This window comes from Telmatherina bonti (genome assembly GCF_933228915.1).
Source record: "Telmatherina bonti genome assembly, chromosome: 22".
Lineage (NCBI taxonomy): Eukaryota > Metazoa > Chordata > Actinopteri > Atheriniformes > Telmatherinidae > Telmatherina > Telmatherina bonti.
The window spans coordinates 4,304,490-4,321,885 of record NC_136631.1 but is presented as its reverse complement, the minus strand read 5'-3'; the positions used below and the strand labels follow the sequence as shown (position 1 = coordinate 4,321,885).

The 17,396-nt window shown below is 52.0% G+C and overlaps 2 protein-coding genes across 3 annotated transcripts in view; one reads left to right on the top strand and one right to left on the bottom strand.

Moving 5' to 3' along the window:
• LOC306772713 (protein phosphatase 1 regulatory subunit 37) overlaps window positions 1-1,356 on the bottom strand; it is a gene marked incomplete at its 5' end in the record, with an annotated part of 64,598 nt that extends 63,242 nt beyond the window's left edge. The window contains 2 exons of the mRNA XM_079262316.1: window positions 503-603; window positions 1,197-1,356. Of these exons, the coding sequence (XP_079118442.1) occupies window positions 503-603; window positions 1,197-1,356 (261 nt within the window). The remainder of the gene's footprint in view (window positions 1-502; window positions 604-1,196) is intronic.
• Window positions 1,357-2,286: 930 nt separating this feature from the next.
• vrk1 (VRK serine/threonine kinase 1) lies at window positions 2,287-13,863 on the top strand. 2 transcript variants are annotated; one of them, XM_079262004.1, is made up of 13 exons: window positions 2,287-2,385; window positions 3,436-3,595; window positions 3,671-3,726; window positions 5,014-5,083; window positions 7,091-7,178; window positions 9,841-9,949; window positions 11,149-11,241; window positions 11,816-11,948; window positions 12,047-12,167; window positions 12,254-12,312; window positions 12,415-12,584; window positions 13,130-13,220; window positions 13,286-13,863. In XM_079262004.1, the coding sequence occupies exons 2-13, from the start codon at window positions 3,436-3,438 to the stop codon at window positions 13,441-13,443; spliced, it is 1,308 nt and encodes a 435-aa protein (XP_079118130.1). In that variant the 5' UTR covers window positions 2,287-2,385; the 3' UTR covers window positions 13,444-13,863. The 2 variants fall into 2 exon arrangements, with proteins under 2 accessions (XP_079118130.1, XP_079118131.1); XM_079262005.1 differs by lacking the exon at window positions 11,149-11,241.
• Window positions 13,864-17,396: the final 3,533 nt, after the last annotated feature.

The window sequence follows — 17,396 nt, the reverse complement described above, 5'->3', positions numbered from 1 at the left end:
GAGGATCTTCTTCAGCTGCTAGCTTGCAGAAGCAGAGAAAAAGACATGAGGATGCTCTGCCATGGTTGCCATGGTGATACAAAGTCTGAATAAAGCAGCAGCGACGGTGACGCCTGCATAACTCGCCACCAGCTCTGGTGACACTGTCAACACGCCGTCTCTGATTGGTCCAATCCGTCTCTGTCGGAACATTAAGAATCTCTGGACAGAAGTTTGTCACTGATGTGAACAAAGACGTGATTTTGATTCGGTAAAAAGTATTGCAGTGCAAATTATTCCGATTAAATCTTCGGCCTTTAATCCGATTAGTCATAATCCAGGACTCATGGGACTTTTCTGATAAATGTTTCCATGACGACATGAAATACCAGATAAACAGATAACAATCCGTGCGTGTGGAGGAGATCCGATGAGAACCCGCTCAGAGGAGACACACACACTTTCTCATGACTCCCAGACTTCGTTTGTGACCAAAGCCAGAAACATCTGCAGCAATTCGTACCTGTAGCTGCTGCAGGACTCTCTCCATGGGCTGCACCTGGTGCTTGCTGCAGCTCTGCTGGTAAGCCAACATCACCTCCGTCAGGCTGGTGGAGCCGCCAGCTGAAAGAACACAACACTCATCATGCATGTGGACCACACACCCAAACCTGCTCCAGCTGATCCTTCTGGTCTGCAGGAGCAGCACCTCCATTCTGACACCCTCCCTGATCACAGAACCTCCCACAGGTTGGATTTTCTCCTGGTCATGCCAACAGGGTGAGGATATTAACCTACTGAACTTTCAACGTGGACGCCAGAGGTCCAGCATATTTTTATTCTCTATAAGAGCTTCTAACTGGATTAAAAATGAAGAACTCTGGACAGAAATAGCAAAAGGGGAACTGGCTTAAAATGAGAGAAAGCTGCAGGTTTTCAGTTAATGCATAAATAATGCAGAGCCTGTCCAGAAACTTGAACCAGCTCGTGTGAAAACTTTAACAACCCAGAGTCTGCTGTAGCTTAAAAGTATTTTTAAAAAAACCTGGAAAACTGGGTGGAAAAACCCAATGAAAGACCTAAGTCATTTTGTTTTCATAGTTTATTACCATGAAGCTTCAGTATGAAGGATGCAGCGACATCTTGTGCTTCATAGTTTCTCTCTTAGAACAAATATAAACAAGTTGCATCATCATGAAGTCAGCAGTGGACGGTACCTGCTCGCTCAGTTTCCTGATGCTCTGCAAAGCCGGACACTATCTGTTCATCTGGAGGGAACGACACATGTTTGCCTCCTTTATTTCTCTTCTTCTGGCCTTTGCCTGGTTTTTCTCCGCTGTCCTGGATCTGCTCGTTGCTGTTGCTACAGCGTGTCATCTCTCCACCAATGTAAAAAGATGTAAAATGGTCAGTTTAGCTCCTCTGTGGAGTCACGGCCACAGATGAAGTTCTGCTGACTGGATGCAAGAGTGTGTGCAGCAAACAGACCCAGCTCTCTGCCGCCTGATAGACAAGACACTGAAGCAATATTTTATTCATGAATTTGTGCAGCAGGTTGCAAGTGAAACCTAATATGTTTGTATCAAATGACACGTTCACATCAGGTAAGTCTGCACATCATTATCATTTACAACAACATTCAGGAAAGATTTCCTTTTTCACTCATTTCATTTTCATGGATGCATATTTTGATTTGACATTATATGTTTCAGCTCAAAATTAGCAAAGAACTTTAAATATCCTTCTACATGTAATGTGATGTGTAAATAAATGTGCTTTGCAGTAAATTTTTCATCCTTCTGTTTGGAGCATAGACTGTATATAAAGAGAGGTTTGGAGTAGGACTTAAAAATGATGCCTTCAGGAGCCAAAGGTGAAACCACCCTTAACACTTAGGTGTAAAAAACTGGGGGGAAAAAAAAAAAAGATGAGGGTTTGCAGCTTTTTAAGTTAATTTCTTTTAACTACTTTTCTCTAAAAATAAAAAATTAAAACGACATTAATTTCAGTTTCCTCAAGAGACTGACAAGATGAAAAATGCTACAGCTCTTTTTGTTTTTAACGATTTAATGATTAATAATCCAAAACGAAAGAAGAAATATGACACTTACTTTTAAAATCTGCTTTTAAAGCAATGAGCATGAAAACTAAATGCAATAGATGGATGAACTGGCTTTTAAAATCAGACTTCTTGCAACGTTTTATCGGTCTTTTTTTATTAGAAATCAGAATTCCGACTTGCATCGAATGCAGCATGGCGCTCATGCGGCTGCGCACTGTGATCGACCAATAGAACAGCAGGGTTGTGGTGACGCAACTTCCGGACCGGTGTGTTTGCGGGAAGTTTGGTTCTGAAACATTTTTATAATTTTATCCAGAATTAAACTACAAAACAACCAAGAAGCGGTGAGAAATACCTTTTCATTTAATGCGCGTTAACACAGAAAGGCAGAAATATTTAGAATATACTGTAGCTATGAAGCGTAACGCCGCAGTTTATGTGGTTTATAGAAGCAGCTGAGTTAGCATGGAAGCTAACAAAACGGAGGAATTAAACAAACCTTCAGTTCACCCTAAAAACAGCTTTAAGTAATCTTACTCTGCGGATTAATATGTTTTATTTATGTCAAGAGTCTGTTAGTTGCATCCATCCCTGTGCTCTGGATTCATAATAATGAAACTTCTTGTAATTGTTCATAAAAACCTGAAAGCTGCTGCTGGTGTTAGCTTGTTTCGGTAAATAATTAATTTCTCCCTTTTCTTTATTTATTAAATGTTCTTATTAGTGTTTTGTAAAGGTAAGAAAAGAATGACAAAAGAATACATAAACGTAACTTTGTGTGAAGTAAATGCGTCACGAGTTTAAGAACCGGTTTGCGTTTCCTTCACGGCGTCATGACGTCACTGCCAACTGCTTCAGGACGCTACGTCATGACGTCACTGCAGACGACGTCTGAGGCGACGTGAAGATGTCTGGATGTTTTTATATTTCTTTGGTTGTTCATAATCTGAATAAACATAACTTGTTACGGAGGTTTTATGACAAGTCTTCAACGAGTTGGTGGTGAAACCAGTAAACTAAACTGGTGGATCAGGTGTTGGTGGTGAAACCAGTAAACTAAACTGGTGGATCAGTTGTTGGTGGTGAAACCAGTAAACTAAACTGGTGGATCAGTTGTTGGTGGTGAAACCAGTAAACTAAACTGGTAGATCAGTTGTTGGTGGTGAAACCAGTAAACTAAACTGGTAGATCAGTTGTTGGTGGTGAAACCAGTAAACTAAACTGGTGGATCAGTTGTTGGTGGTGAAACCAGTAAACTAAACTGGTGGATCAGTTGTTGATGAGGAAACCATGGCTCTATTAGTGAAGAAAACAGCTTTCAGTCTGAATGAGGCCGTAGCAGCTTTTATCGGTAAAGATGCGTGGCTAACGGGATGAACTGTGTGGCGTTCCAGATGCCTCCTAAAGCCAAGGCGGCAGGGAAAGGCAGAGCTCCTGCCAAGAGGAAGCTGGCCGAGGAGTTTCCTCCTGGAGAAGTCCTGACAGACACCGGAAAGAAGTCCTGGAAGCTCGGCTCTCCGATTGGCCGCGGCGGCTTTGGGCTCATCTATCTGGGTAAGAACACCCCAACCTGAGACGTTCACGTCATCGTTCATCACACGCCTCATGCTCCGCCTGTTTCCTCCCCAGCTGATCAGAATTCAGAAAAGCCTGTTGGCGCTGACGCCCCGTACGTCATCAAAGTGGTAAGACAAACACAAAAACATTTTTCACGTCTCACAAACACTGCCAGATAAACGGCCTTCCTGTAAATACCAGCAGGACTGGAAAGTCCAGCACGCCATGTTCCTCCGTGTTCCACATTGTTCTGACAGGATGAAGCAGACTGGATCATTTTAACCTCTGCTGTTAAACACTTTGGGGTTTAGTTTAACCTCATCAACTGGTGATCATATTAAAGGTACATGAGCAGACATGTTGGACTTTCTGGTGGTTCCCTCTGATTGGTCAGCTGTAAATTCAGGTATTCCCACATTGTGACCATCTTCTCCCACCAGTCCGGATGCAGAAGGACCACTTGACTGACCTGAGCTCAGTTTATTCAGTTCTTCTGCATATTTTCTAGAAGTTTCAGGGAAAACAGAAGCTCCTGGTCTGTTTTCTACCCGCTTGGCATGAAAATTTGAAGAAGTTAAATGTAGAGTGTTGCTGGGCGGGGGGAGTGTTGAAAGGACAGGCAGTGGAGTTAAAGTGAGGTCCAGTCCTGGAGGGCCGGTATCCAGCAGGGTTTTGTTGTTTCCTTCCTTCCCAACACAGCTGATTCAAATCAAATGGATCCAGCAGCTTCTTGTCGACCTATTTATTAATTTCGGTCAGGTGTGTTGGAGCATGGTGACAACAAAAACCTGCTGGATGCCGGCCCTCCAGGACTGGAGTCTGACACCTGTGGTCTAGAGTCTCAGCTGTGTCCCTCAGGGAATCCTACAAGGAGTCCTTTGGGTGATAACAGCTGTTCAGTACGACTGGTGTTCCAGTTCGCTTGTCTCGCTCAGCGAATTCCAAGTCTGAGACCGGAAGAGGGTGAAGTTTCTTCTCCGGGTTGGGAATGAGGTCTTGAGGCAAGTGGAGGAATCCCTGTATGTCGGGGGGGTTGTTCAGGAGTAAAATCAACAGGAAGGTCGGTGCAGCCTCTGCAGTGATGTGGACTCTGCAAACCCCAGATCTACTGGTGTTCTGGACATGTTCCACCTGGAGCAGGACTTGGAGAAGACCCAGCTTCTCAGCTGGTCTGGAACACCTCAGGATCCCCTCTTGGAGCTGCAGGAAGTGGTCTAGAATCTGTAGCTTGGGGGTTAAAGTTCAGGCAACGAACAGAAACATGGACGACCCTGATCAGCTGACTGTGATCCAGACTTCCTGTTGATTTGTTTCCAGAGCAGAAAACTGAGAACTGATCTGAGGTCAGACTGCAGAGCTGCTTGCGTAGCGCCACCTGTAGGTCCAGTTCTCACCGAGTGTTGTTCTGTCCACAGGAACCCAGCGACAACGGGCCGCTGTTCTCTGAGCTGCATTTCTACATGAGAGCTGCCAAACCAGATCTGAGTGAGTCCTGGTGTCCTCTCCAAAGTCAGCTCTGTCGTCGCAACCCAGCAGGAAAGCAAGATGGAGGACAACTTTTTTAATTAAAAACACAGTGTTGCAGCGGAGGCTCGGGGGGGGGGGGGGGGGGGTGCGCTTCTGGTGGCACCTCCGTTGGCCCTGGGGCCGCAGCTTTGCATTTAATATAATAACAATCCAAATGTCAATCTCCCCTGACAATTAACTGTTATATTACTAAGGAACCAGCGACTCATGGTTTATTCATGGTGGAGTCTCACGTTGTTGGTAAATATTTGTCCCAGCAGAAGATTAGCTGGCGGCCATGCTGGCCAGCCGCCCTCCAACATGCACACACACACACGCACGTGTATCGGTGTGTGTACAAACCAAACTGCTTTACATGCTGCAAATTTCAGACTCATTCTTCCCCAGATGTTGTACAGCAGCCAAAAACTGTCCTCAGGTACGAGTAGCGTTACTTCCAAACAACATCCTCCAAGTCAAAGCAGCCGTCTGCAAAATGATTGTAACGTCTGGTTTTATTTAAATTTACACATGAGGTCCACATTCTGCTGTTTCCACATAATTACAAAAGAATACAGTCATTCGTCCTCCGAACTGCTTAGTCTGATTAAGGGTCGCAGGGGAGATGGAGCCGTCCCAGTGATCTTTGGGCGAGAGGCAGAGTACACCCTGTACAGGTGGCCATCGCAGGGCAAAAACAACCATTCACACGCAGTCCGAGGGACAATTTATATTCACCAATTAACCTAAAAAAAAACATATATTTACAAAATAACTGATAAAAGTACAAAAAACACATTTTATTCTTTAGCCTCAAATTTGTGTGTTATTATACATGCTAACAATGCTGTCGTAATAATACAACTAAACATGGACATATTTTCCAATAACGTTCTGATATAACGAGGTACATACCTGGAATCCCTTCGTAGGATACAAAATCATCCTGATCATCCCTGTGATGTGATTGTTGCTTCTGGTAGCTAATGCTAAAGTATTCGTCCATAGGAAACATAGTGACCTCATTAGCCTCTGGTAGCTAATGCTAAGTCTTTCCTCCAATGGAAGCATATAGTGGCCTGATTAGCATATGCTAGCTAATCCTAAGTCATTCCGACACAAGAAACATAGTGGCCTGATTAGTTTCTGGTAGCTAATGCTAAGCCATTCCTCCATAGGAAACAGAGTGGCCTGATTAGCATATGCTTGTTAATGCTAAGTCATTCCTACACAGGTAACCTAGTAGTATGATTAGCATATGCTTGTTAATGCTGAGTCATTCCTACACAGGAAACATAGTGACCTTATTAGCCTCTGGTAGATAATGCTAAACCCTTCCTCCAATGGAAGCACATAGTGGCCTGATTAGCATATGCTAACTAATGCTAAGTCATTCCTACACAAGAAACATGGTGGCGGGGATTAGCTTCTGGTGGCTAATGCTAAGTCATTCCTACACAAGAAACATGGTGGCGGGGATTAGCTTCTGATGGCTAATGCTAAGTCATTCCTACACAAGAAATGCGGTGGCCTGATTAGCCTCTGTTAGCTAATGCTAAGTCATTCCTACACAAGAAATACGGTGGCCTGATTAGCCTCTGTTAGCTAATGCTTATTCATTGCCCTTAAAACACGCAGGGGTTTGATTAGCTTATATAGAATTTAACTAAATGTTTTAAGTACTAAAGGGGTGGATGTGAATGACTTCTTTGTCAAACTGGGATCCTTTAACCATGCGAAACTAGCATCCACCTAATAGTTTGGAAGATGCTAGTTATGTCCTAACTCGCTCCTGTGAGTAAAAGATCATTTTGCATATGAGGCCAGGAGAGTTAATCTTCCTCAGTTTTACACAGTTACTACATTTTCCTCTATTCGTAACGCGTGTTTCCTTCCTTCTGATCGGCGTGAGGAGTTAGCGTTAAGCTGCCCTGCTCTGATATTAACTTCCAGAAAATTTCTGATCAGTTTCTTCTTCTTCTGCAGTCCAGAGCTGGATGAAGTCTCACAAGCTGAAACACCTGGGAGTTCCCAGGTACTGGGGGTCTGGGCTGCACGATAAAGGAGGGAAAAGGTAAGACATTTCTGATTTAATGTGGTGAACAAGCTTCAGGTCTGTGGGAAAGCTCTCCTCTAATTGACTGTTCAGTTCGGTGGATGCGTGCAGGACTTACAGCAGAATGCTAACAGCTAACTTCATGTTTCACACTTGGTCGCTCGTTCAGGTGTTTCACGCTGTCAGCTGTATGAGCAGGCCGTCAGAAGCTGCCAATGAGCTTGGTAAGAAAAGCTAATCTGAAGTTTGATTTGTTGTTTCTGAAGCAACTTCGTCCTGAGAGCAAAATCATGATGTCCAATAAACATTTAGCTCAGCTTGATGCCGATTGGCGTCAGGTGTTCTTCATGTGACCACCTGCTGTTAACTTCCTTCGTTTAAACTCGTGTTTCAACATCAGCTCTGTTACCGCTCCGTCTGCACCGACCAGTTCCCACTTCTTCTGCACTTTGTCCAGCAGTTGGATGTTTTCTCCGCGTTGCGTTCAGGTGCTGTAGGTTTGCTGAGTTGCTGGTGGTGTGAGGAAACCATAGACTGTATAAAAAAGATGGGCGGAGCCACCGTGACGTCACCCGTAGGTTTCTGAAGAGCTGAATTGAAGCTCGGTGGGCGGTTCCTACCATCACCATCTTAGCAGGGGCATGCGCGTCGTCTCGCCCAGAAAATACAAATATGGACAAAGAGGTGGAGCTGAGAGGGGGGCTGTGAGCGTCATGGTGGATGATTGACATCGAGCGAACTCCGAGCTTTCTGTAGCTAAGAGCTAACCGAGCTAACCCGGAGATAATAGGAGCTAACCAGCTAACGGAGGTAAGCAGGCTAAAGCTAAGTCACGTTGTTAACCTGCTAAAAACCGCGGTTGTTCTACGTTCTTCTGACTTGAAGCGGGAGATTGGGTACCTGTCAATCAAAAGGACACGCCCCTAAAAATGCCGAATTTAGAGATTAAATTACTTTTAAACGGGCGAGTTAGAAAAAAATTCCCTCCCCCCACATGAAGGTAAACCTGACCTATTAAACCTAAAATGGATTTTTGTACCAGGCTGTAAACATGTTTATTTCTGCTGTAAACATGTTTATTCCTGCTGTGAAGTTGGTCTTTTTAACATGGGAGTCTATGGGGATTTGCTCTGTTTTGCAGCCCCTAGTGGATGAAGGGGGAACTGCAGTTTTATGTATTTCTGCAAGGCTTCACTTTTAACCTCCGGAGACTCCGTCCATCTCTATATATGGTCTATGGAGGAAACCCTGCAGAGACTTTTCTTATGATCTCAGCTCCTATAAATGCCACAAACGGAGCCTGAACATGTTTATTCCAATTCTGCTTCATGAGTTTTGATCCACAAACTCAGTCGCCGCATTTTTAATGCCGGTTTGATCCGGCTTAAGAAGGTTCAGAACTTTAATACTTTGAGATGATTTTGCAAACTGGAAGAAACACAAATGTCACCATCAGCTGATCTCTGACCAGAGTTATGGCTCGTTTTTCTGTCTGAACTGGGACCGGCCCTGAGGATCTGCTGGACTGGGACCGGCCCTGTGGATCTGCTGGACTGGGACCGGCCCTGTGGATCTGCTGGACTGGGACCGGCTCTGCGGATCTGCTGGACTGGGACCGGCCCTGTGGATCTGCTGGACTGGGACCGGCTCTGTGGATCTGCTGGACTGGGACCGGCTCTGTGGATCTGCTGGACTGGGACCGGCCCTGTGGATCTGCTGGACTGGGACCGGCCCTGTGGATCTGCTGGACTGGGACCGGCTCTGTGGATCTGCTGGACTGGGACCGGCTCTGTGGATCTGCTGGACTGGGACCGGCCCTGTGGATCTGCTGGACTGGGACCGGCCCTGTGGATCTGCTGGACTGGGACCGGCCCTGTGGATCTGCTGGACTGGGACCGGCCCTGTGGATCTGCTGGACTGGGACCGGCCCTGTGGATCTGCTGGACTGGGACCGGCCCTGTGGATCTGCTGGACTGGGACCGGCCCTGTGGATCTGCTGGACTGGGACCGGCCCTGTGGATCTGCTGGACTGGGACCGGCCCTGTGGATCTGCTGGACTGGGACCGGCCCTGTGGATCTGCTGGACTGGGACCGGCCCTGTGGATCTGCTGGACTGGGACCGGCCCTGTGGATCTGCTGGACTGGGACCGGCCCTGTGGATCTGCTGGACTGGGACCGGCCCTGTGGATCTGCTGGACTGGGACCGGCCCTGTGGATCTGCTGGACTGGGACCGGCCCTGTGGATCTGCTGGACTGGGACCGGCCCTGTGGATCTGCTGGACTGGGACCGGCCCTGTGGATCTGCTGGACTGGGACCGGCCCTGTGGATCTGCTGGACTGGGACCGGCCCTGTGGATCTGCTGGACTGGGACCGGCCCTGTGGATCTGCTGGACTGGGACCGGCCCTGTGGATCTGCTGGACTGGGACCGGCCCTGTGGATCTGCTGGACTGGGACCGGCCCTGTGGATCTGCTGGACTGGGACCGGCCCTGTGGATCTGCTGGACTGGGACCGGCCCTGCGGATCTGCTGGACTGGGACCGGCCCTGCGGATCTGCTGGACTGGGACCGGCCCTGCGGATCTGCTGGACTGGGACCGGCCCTGTGGATCTGCTGGTTGGTTTCGGCTGCTGGTGAGTTTGATGTCTGTCAGAGCTGAAGGTGTTTTCTGTGTCTGACAGGTACCGCTTCATGGTCATCGACAGACTTGGAATCGACCTGCAGAAGAAGTTTGAGGAATGCGGACGGAAGCTCCCCAGAAAACTGGTCCTGCAGCTCGGTCTCCGTCTGGTTGGTTGTGATTCCACATGTTCTGAGAAACTGGTTTAGGGTCAGGGTTCAGCGGCTCAGCAGGATAGATCCAGAAGAACTGGATAAAACCGTTAAATAAAAGTCACAGTAAACGTCTCACAGCAGCTCAGGAGGAAAACTTTAAACCAGGAAGTGAGGAACTGCGGTAAGATGTGGACTTTCTGCAACAAGTCCGGTCCTGTGATGTGATCTGGGAAAGCAGAGAATCCTTGTTTCTGTTGAGACGGAGCAGGAGTCCACGTCCACATGAGGTCCACGGTAGTCCTGCAGCAAAACCAGGTCATAGACACCCCACCCCCTCCAACAGGCTCCTAATCTGCTTCATGTCTCACCTTGATATGCCCATCTGGATCAGGGTCCACCTGGACTCGTCAGACCACAGGAGTCTGGATCAGGGTCCACCTGGACTCGTCAGACCACAGGAGTCTGGATCAGGGTCCACCTGGACTCGTCAGACCACAGGAGTCTGGATCAGGGTCCACCTGGACTCGTCAGACCACAGGAGTCTGGATCAGGGTCCACCTGGACTCGTCAGACCACAGGAGTCTGGATCAGGGTCCACCTGGACTCGTCAGACCACAGGAGTCTGGATCAGGCTCCACCTGGACTCGTCAGACCACAGGAGTCTGGATCAGGGTCCACCTGGACTCGTCAGACCTAGAGTCTGGATCAGGGTCCACCTGGACTCGTCAGACCACATGAGTCTGGAACAGGTTGGACCTGGACTGGTCCTGCAGGCAGATGATGGTTCCCGCCGTCCTCCAGCTGTTTTAGTCGTTTCTCGTGTTTTCTCTGCTTCATCCTGATGATCTGGTCGAAGACACGAGAAGCTTCCAGCTGAATGGTCCAATAGGAGGCTCCGAACCGTTACCATAGCTACGTCACTCTAGCTACGTCACCATCGCTGGCTCTTCTGGCCAGACTGGTCTGAACCTGGTCCAGAGGAAACGTGGCGGTTCGGCCACTGGTTGCGTCTCAACCTTCCGTCCATGTTGGGTTGCAGAGCCGTCGAGGTTCCGTTGACACTCGACGTAACACTGCTGGTGAGGACGGCGGGAAGAGGAAGACGAGGAGGAAGATTGGATGGTTTCAGAGCGATCAGCAGAGGCAGCCATCACATCAATGATGCCTCATTCTGGGTTCATGTGTGTTTCACTCCGACTACTGTCCTCTTTCAGCTGGACGTCCTGGAGTTCATCCACGAACACGAGTACGTGCACGCCGACATCAAGGCGTCAAACCTCATGTTGAGCCACGCCGACCCCGACCAGGTCAGTTGGGTTAAATCACGCTGCCGGTGTTCGCTGACATGATTGTTGTACCGAAGTCGTACCGCTTCTTAGACTCAGGCCTGAAGGGTGTGTGCGAAAAGCAGCGACGAGTTGGGGGGGGGGGGGGGGGGGTGTCAGGACGAGTTGGGGAGGACGTGGTCAGGACGAGTTAGTGGGGGCTGGGTCACACGGGGCTGGTGGGGGCGGGGTCAGGACGAGCTGGTGGGGGCGGGGTCAGGACGAGCTGGTGGGGGCGGGGTCAGGACGAGTTGGTGGGGGCGGGGTCAGGACGAGTTGGTGGGGGCGGGGTCAGGACGATCTGGTGGGGGCGGGGTCAGGACGAGCTGGTGGGGGCGGGGTCAGGACGAGTTGGGGAGGGCGGGGTCAGGACGAGCTGGTGGGGGCGGGGTCACGCCGAGCTGGTGGGGGCGGGGTCACGTTGCATTTGGTAGATTAATAATGTATCGTTGTTGTTAAAGAGCCTTTTCAGCCCGTCGGGGTTTAAACTCAAAACTTATTTATCTTCTTAATGGTCGCCGTGGTAACGTGCAGGTGTGGTTCTGCTTCCCGGCAGGTGTACCTGGTGGATTATGGGCTGGCCTACAGGTACGCACCTGACGGGGTCCTCAAAGACTACAAGGAAGACCCCAAGAAATGTCACGACGGCACTATCGAGTTCACGAGCATCGACGCCCACAAAGGAGTGTGTAGGTGTCAGAGCTGGTGGCTCCAGGATGGCTTTGGGGGGGTCGCCAGGCCCAGGTGGGGGGGTGACTGTGTCTGATGATGACCGTGTTGATTCCAGCTGCCTGCAGGCGGAGCGACCTGGAGATCCTGAGTTACTGCATGGTGCAGTGGCTGTGTGGTCGGCTGCCCTGGGAGGACCGGCTGCAGGACCCGCAGTACGTCCGAGACGCCAAAATCAGGTGAGGAACACGTCTCTGCTAGGAGAGACTCGCTTTCCTCCGGTTGCATGAAGGGAAGAATTTCCTGATTGATTTTCTCCTGACAGGAGTCAAGAAAACATCTCTGAGTTTCTGTCCGAGTGTTTCTCCTCTCAGGACAAACCCGGTGAGTAAAAAGCCAGCGGCGGCGCCAGAAACCGCCGTTTCTGTCTGTAATCGGCACATTTCCACGTGGTGTGAAACTCCTGCTGTCGTGGTGTTTCCTCAGACGAGCTGCAGCGCTTCCTGGAGGAGGTGAAGCGTCTCGGCTACAAAGACAAGCCGCCGTACGAGAAGCTGCGCTCCATCCTGCAGGACGGGCTGAAGGCCATAAAGGCCAAAGATGACGGCCGGCTGGAGTTCCCGGCCTCCAACAGAACCGTCTTCCCTGCTGTTCAGGTCCGATCACGACCCGGTCCGGTTGTCCCCTTTCTCTGAACTCAGAACCAGAAACATGTCGACGCCACCAAGAACCGGTTCAAACTGGATCTGTAGGATGTTTGCATCTTTTGTTCTGTTTGTTGCATCAAAAGAAAACTGATCCAGAACCTGAGACGGATCAGAACCTGCTATTAACCGGGTCAGGTCTCCATGGAAACAGGCAAAACAGGCTGAGGTCACATGACCCAACAACCAGGGTCCGATGGAGGGGCGGATCCTCTCCAGAACCTGGACCTCTACAGGTCCGATCGTCCTTTCTGAGCGTATCCCAGTTTACCAGATCAGTCTGTAGAAGTTCTTCCCGGTTAGTGTCCATCATCCCCGTCGGGGTCCTGCTCGCCTCCCGTCGGAAGGCTACGGCCTCCATCCTGGTTATTGTTTATCATCCCACCAATCTGTTCGCCGCGGCGGCGACACGTAGCTGTTGTCAAAATGGGGGAAAGAAGCTCCGTAACTTATCTTAGTAACAGATCTGTTACTAACGGGAGGTTTCATTTCTGCAGACCACCAAGAGGAAGAAGACGGCGGCCGAAGCGGAGGACAGCCAGACGGAGGGAAGTCCCGTCAAGAAGAAACGAGTCCAGAAGAAGACAGGTTGGTTTCCTCCCACTGAACGTCTGACCTGCTGCTGGTCCGTCTAACCGGGGTCTCCTCTGCAGATGCCAACGGGGTGAAGAAAAGTCCCAAAGCTGCCGCCGGACGCCGGAAGACCCCGAAGACGGGGAGGCGGGCAGACCCCAAATCCAGACTGGTGGAGATGGGAACCCAGACGTCTCCCGGACTCGCCCAGAGAGGCCGGAAGAGAGCCAGACCATGAACATCCCCGCCCTCCTCCACCCTGCTCCAACGTCCTCCACCCTGCTCCAACGTCCTCCACCCTGCTCCAACGTCCTCCACCCTGCACCAAAGTCCTCCACCCTGCTCCAACGTCCTCCACCCTGCTCCAACGTCCTCCACCCTGCACCAAAGTCCTCCACCCTGCTCCAACGTCCTCCACCCTGCACCAAAGTCCTTCACCCTGCACCAACGTCCTTCACCCTGCACCAACGTCCTTCACCCTGCACCAACGTCCTTCACCCTGCACCAACGTCCTTCACCCTGCACCAACGTCCTTCACCCTGCTCCAACGTCCTCCACCCTGCTCCAACGTCCTCCACCCTGCTCCAACGTCCTTCACCCTGCTCCAACGTCCTCCACCCTGCTCCAATGCCCTCCATCCTCCTCCACACTCCTCCACCCTGCCAGTAAACCAGAGACATGCTGGAGCAGGTCAGCTCCAGCATGTCTCTGGTTTACTGTCCAGCAGGTTGTAGCTTCTTCCCAGCAGGAAGACGAGGAATGAAACTGGTTCCAGTTTGAGCCACAGCTGGTAGAACTGGTGCTTCTGGTCTGTAGTCGTCCTCCACAAGTTTTATTCACTGAAATAAAAGATGTTACTGGATGTCCAGCTTCTTCCTGCAGTCTGAAAACATGCAGCTCCGTGTGCCAAATGTGGTGCGAGGCAGCGGTGGGTGGTGGGCCGCGTTGGCGTTGGTGGGCCGCGGTGGGCGTTGGTGGGCCGCGGTGGGTGGAGGTGGGCCGCGGTGGTGGGCCGCGCTGGGTGGAGGTGGGGCGTTGGTGGGCCGCGGTGGGTGGAGGTGGGCCGCGTTGGGCGGTGGTGGGTGGAGGTGGGCCGCGTTGGGCGGTGGTGGGTGGAGGTGGGCCGCACTGGGCGATGGTGGGTGGAGGTGGGCCGCACTGGGCGATGGTGGGCCGCGGTGGTGGGTGGAGGTGGGCCGCGCTGGGCGATGGTGGGCCGCGGTGGTGGGTGGAGGTGGGCCGCGCTGGGCGGTGGTGGGCGGTGGTGGGCCGCACTGGGCGTTGGTGGGCCGCGTTGGGGCGGTGGTGGGTGGAGGTGGGCGGTGGTGGGCCGCACTGGGCGTTGGTGGGCCGCGTTGGGCGGTGGTGGGTGGAGGTGGGCCGCGTTGGGCGGTGGTGGGCCCGCACTGGGCGTTGGTGGGCCGCGTTGGGCGGTGGTGGGCCGCGTTGGGCGGTGGTGGGCCGCACTGGGCGTTGGTGGGCCGCGTTGGGCGGTGGTGGGTGGAGGTGGTGGGTGGAGGTGGGCCGCGTTGGGCGGTGGTGGGTGGAGGTGGGCCGCGTTGGGCGGTGGTGGGTGGAGGTGGGCCGCGCTGGGCGGTGGTGGGTGGAGGTGAGCCGCGTTGGGCGTGGTGGGTGGAGGTGGGCCGCGTTGGGCGGTGGTGGGTGGAGGTGGGCCGCGTTGGGCGGTGGTGGGTGGAGGTGGGCCGCGTTGGGCGGTGGTGGGTGGAGGTGGGCCGCGCTGGGCGGTGGTGGGTGGAGGTGGGCGGTGGTGGGCCGCACTGGGCGTTGGTGGGCCGCGTTGGGCGGTGGTGGGTGGAGGTGGGCCGCGTTGGGCGGTGGTGGGTGGAGGTGGGCCGCGTTGGGCGGTGGTGGGCCGCACTGGGCGTTGGTGGGCCGCGTTGGGCGGTGGTGGGCCGCGTTGGGCGGTGGTGGGCCGCACTGGGCGTTGGTGGGCCGCGTTGGGCGGTGGTGGGTGGAGGTGGTGGGTGGAGGTGGGCCGCGTTGGGCGGTGGTGGGTGGAGGTGGGCCGCGTTGGGCGGTGGTGGGTGGAGGTGGGCCGCGCTGGGCGGTGGTGGGTGGAGGTGAGCCGCGTTGGGCGGTGGTGGGTGGAGGTGGGCCGCGTTGGGCGGTGGTGGGTGGAGGTGGGCCGCGCTGGGCGGTGGTGGGTGGAGGTGGGCCGCGCTGGGCGGTGGTGGGTGGAGGTGGGCCGCGCTGGGCGGTGGTGGGTGGAGGTGGGCCGCGCTGGGCGGTGGTGGGTGGAGGTGGGCCGCGCTGGGCGGTGGTATGATATAAATATGTTAAAAAATAAAAATCATGTGGAAGAAATCTGTCGTCACAACATGAAGTTCTGCAGCTTTTAGAGAAACGTTGGAGCCGAACCGCCTCCAACAGGCGCACCGACCAGGAAACAGGAAGTCTGCTCCGCATCAGGACCGAGCGGCTTGAGGGGAGTCCAGGCGGTCCCGAGGGAGGGGTCCTGACCCCCACCGGGTCTCTGATGTTCACGTTGAAAGAAGACGGGATGAGTGCACGCTCAAAGTTCACCTTTTTCTCTGGTTTCCATGGCAACACAAACATGTCACATCATCAGGGGTTTGTTTCCACCAGCTGTCCCACATCCCTCCCCCACCTCCCTCTTTAACTCCCTAAAAAACCCCCACACCCTCCCTCCCCATGGAGAAGGACACCTCCACTAATGTTGGTGTTGTGAGGGTTCCGAGGGCCCCCGCAGCGATTGGGGGCTCGTCATCGATTGTTCCTCCTCCTCAGGAGTAAAGAGCCCCCACTACATCCCAGCCCCCCTCCCACTCATTGACCTCGGGGGCTCCACAGCCGCGGGCCCTCAGTGGGGGGCCGTGGCACATAATGGCAGCAAATGGAATGGGGGGGGGGGGGTGTAACTGGTGGGCAGTGTGTTACCTGTGTGTCGGCGTCCGATTGGAGAGCGGCGGAGCGTGAACGCCTCGCAGCGGTGGGCTAACCGCTGCTCCACAATATGGATGCCAACGCGCCGATAACTCGATAACACTTTCCCCCCCAGCAGCTTTCCTGTGTTTGTGACAATTGTCAGTGTTTTTAGACGGGGGGGCATACAGAGTCCAGAAGTTGAAGGAAAAGTAATGCTGCCATGTTTCTGTCTGCAGGGACGTAGACAGTTCAGCAGAAATACTTCATTCTCCTGCAGGTTGGATCAGTTTCCAAGTTCAGGTTTCCTGTCGCACGGCGAGCGGCCGGCCGGCGTGTCTGCTGGTCGGATCGAAGGCAACCAACTCGACCCCGACGCCTCCAAACAAACAAACATTTCACATCTTTGCTAAGGAAAGACCTGCAGGAAGTGTGGCGTGACGTCTGGCCTGTCGGCGGCCTCCAGGGACGCAACGAGGAGCAGAGAAGATGTCTGACACAAGGAAGAGAGTAAGTGTTGGACTAAAACATACCGCAAATTAGGAAGTACACGTATGAAGAAAAAATCCTCAAAGCTTCTTGGAGGCGATAAATGCAGGATAAATTCCAGTATGATGAGATTAATGTGGAGATATTTTGGCCTCTAAGTGGCGCTCTGTCGCCTCACATCCTCCGCATGGTGGTGGCAGCATGATGGTGGGGGGGGTTTCATCCACAGGGAGAGGTAAACTGTTTACTGAGGAAAACCAGGGTGAAAGCGGCACGTTTCCATGACCAGGAACATCCCAGACCGGGGAGTAATCAGATTACTGCAGTCTGATCGAACCAGAATCAACAATTTGGTGTCATCATCACTTCTGTCCTGGATTTACTTTAAATCGGTGGTAAAAAAAATAATAAAGCCGATGCAGAAGTGCATACAACTGCAGTTCCCCCTTCATCCACTAGGGGCTGCAAAACAGAGCAAATCCCCATAGACTCCCATGTTAAAAAGACCAACTTCACAGCAGGAATAAACATGTTTACAGCAGAAATAAACATGTTTACAGCAGGAATAAACATGTTTACAGCAGGAATAAACATGTTTACAGCAGAAATAAACACCTTCACAGCAGAAATAAACACGTTTACAGCAGGAATAAACATGTTTACAGCAGGAATAAACATGTTTACAGCAGGAATAAACATGTTTACAGCAGGAATAAACATGTTTACAGCAGAAATAAACACCTTCACAGCAGAAATAAACATGTTCACAGCGGAAATAAACATGTTTACAGCAGGAAT

What these genes read in the sequence shown, in the direction of transcription:
- vrk1 (XM_079262004.1), top strand. Translation starts at nt 3,436, where the DNA reads ATGCCTCCTAAAGCCAAGGCGGCAGGGAAAGGCAGAGCTCCTGCCAAG. An exon ending in GCCACGCCGACCCCGACCAG is followed by an intron (nt 11,242 to 11,815) that starts GTCAGTTGGGTT and finishes GCTTCCCGGCAG; the next exon opens with GTGTACCTGGTGGATTATGG. An exon ending in ACGAGTCCAGAAGAAGACAG is followed by an intron (nt 13,221 to 13,285) that starts GTTGGTTTCCTC and finishes TCTCCTCTGCAG; the next exon opens with ATGCCAACGGGGTGAAGAAA.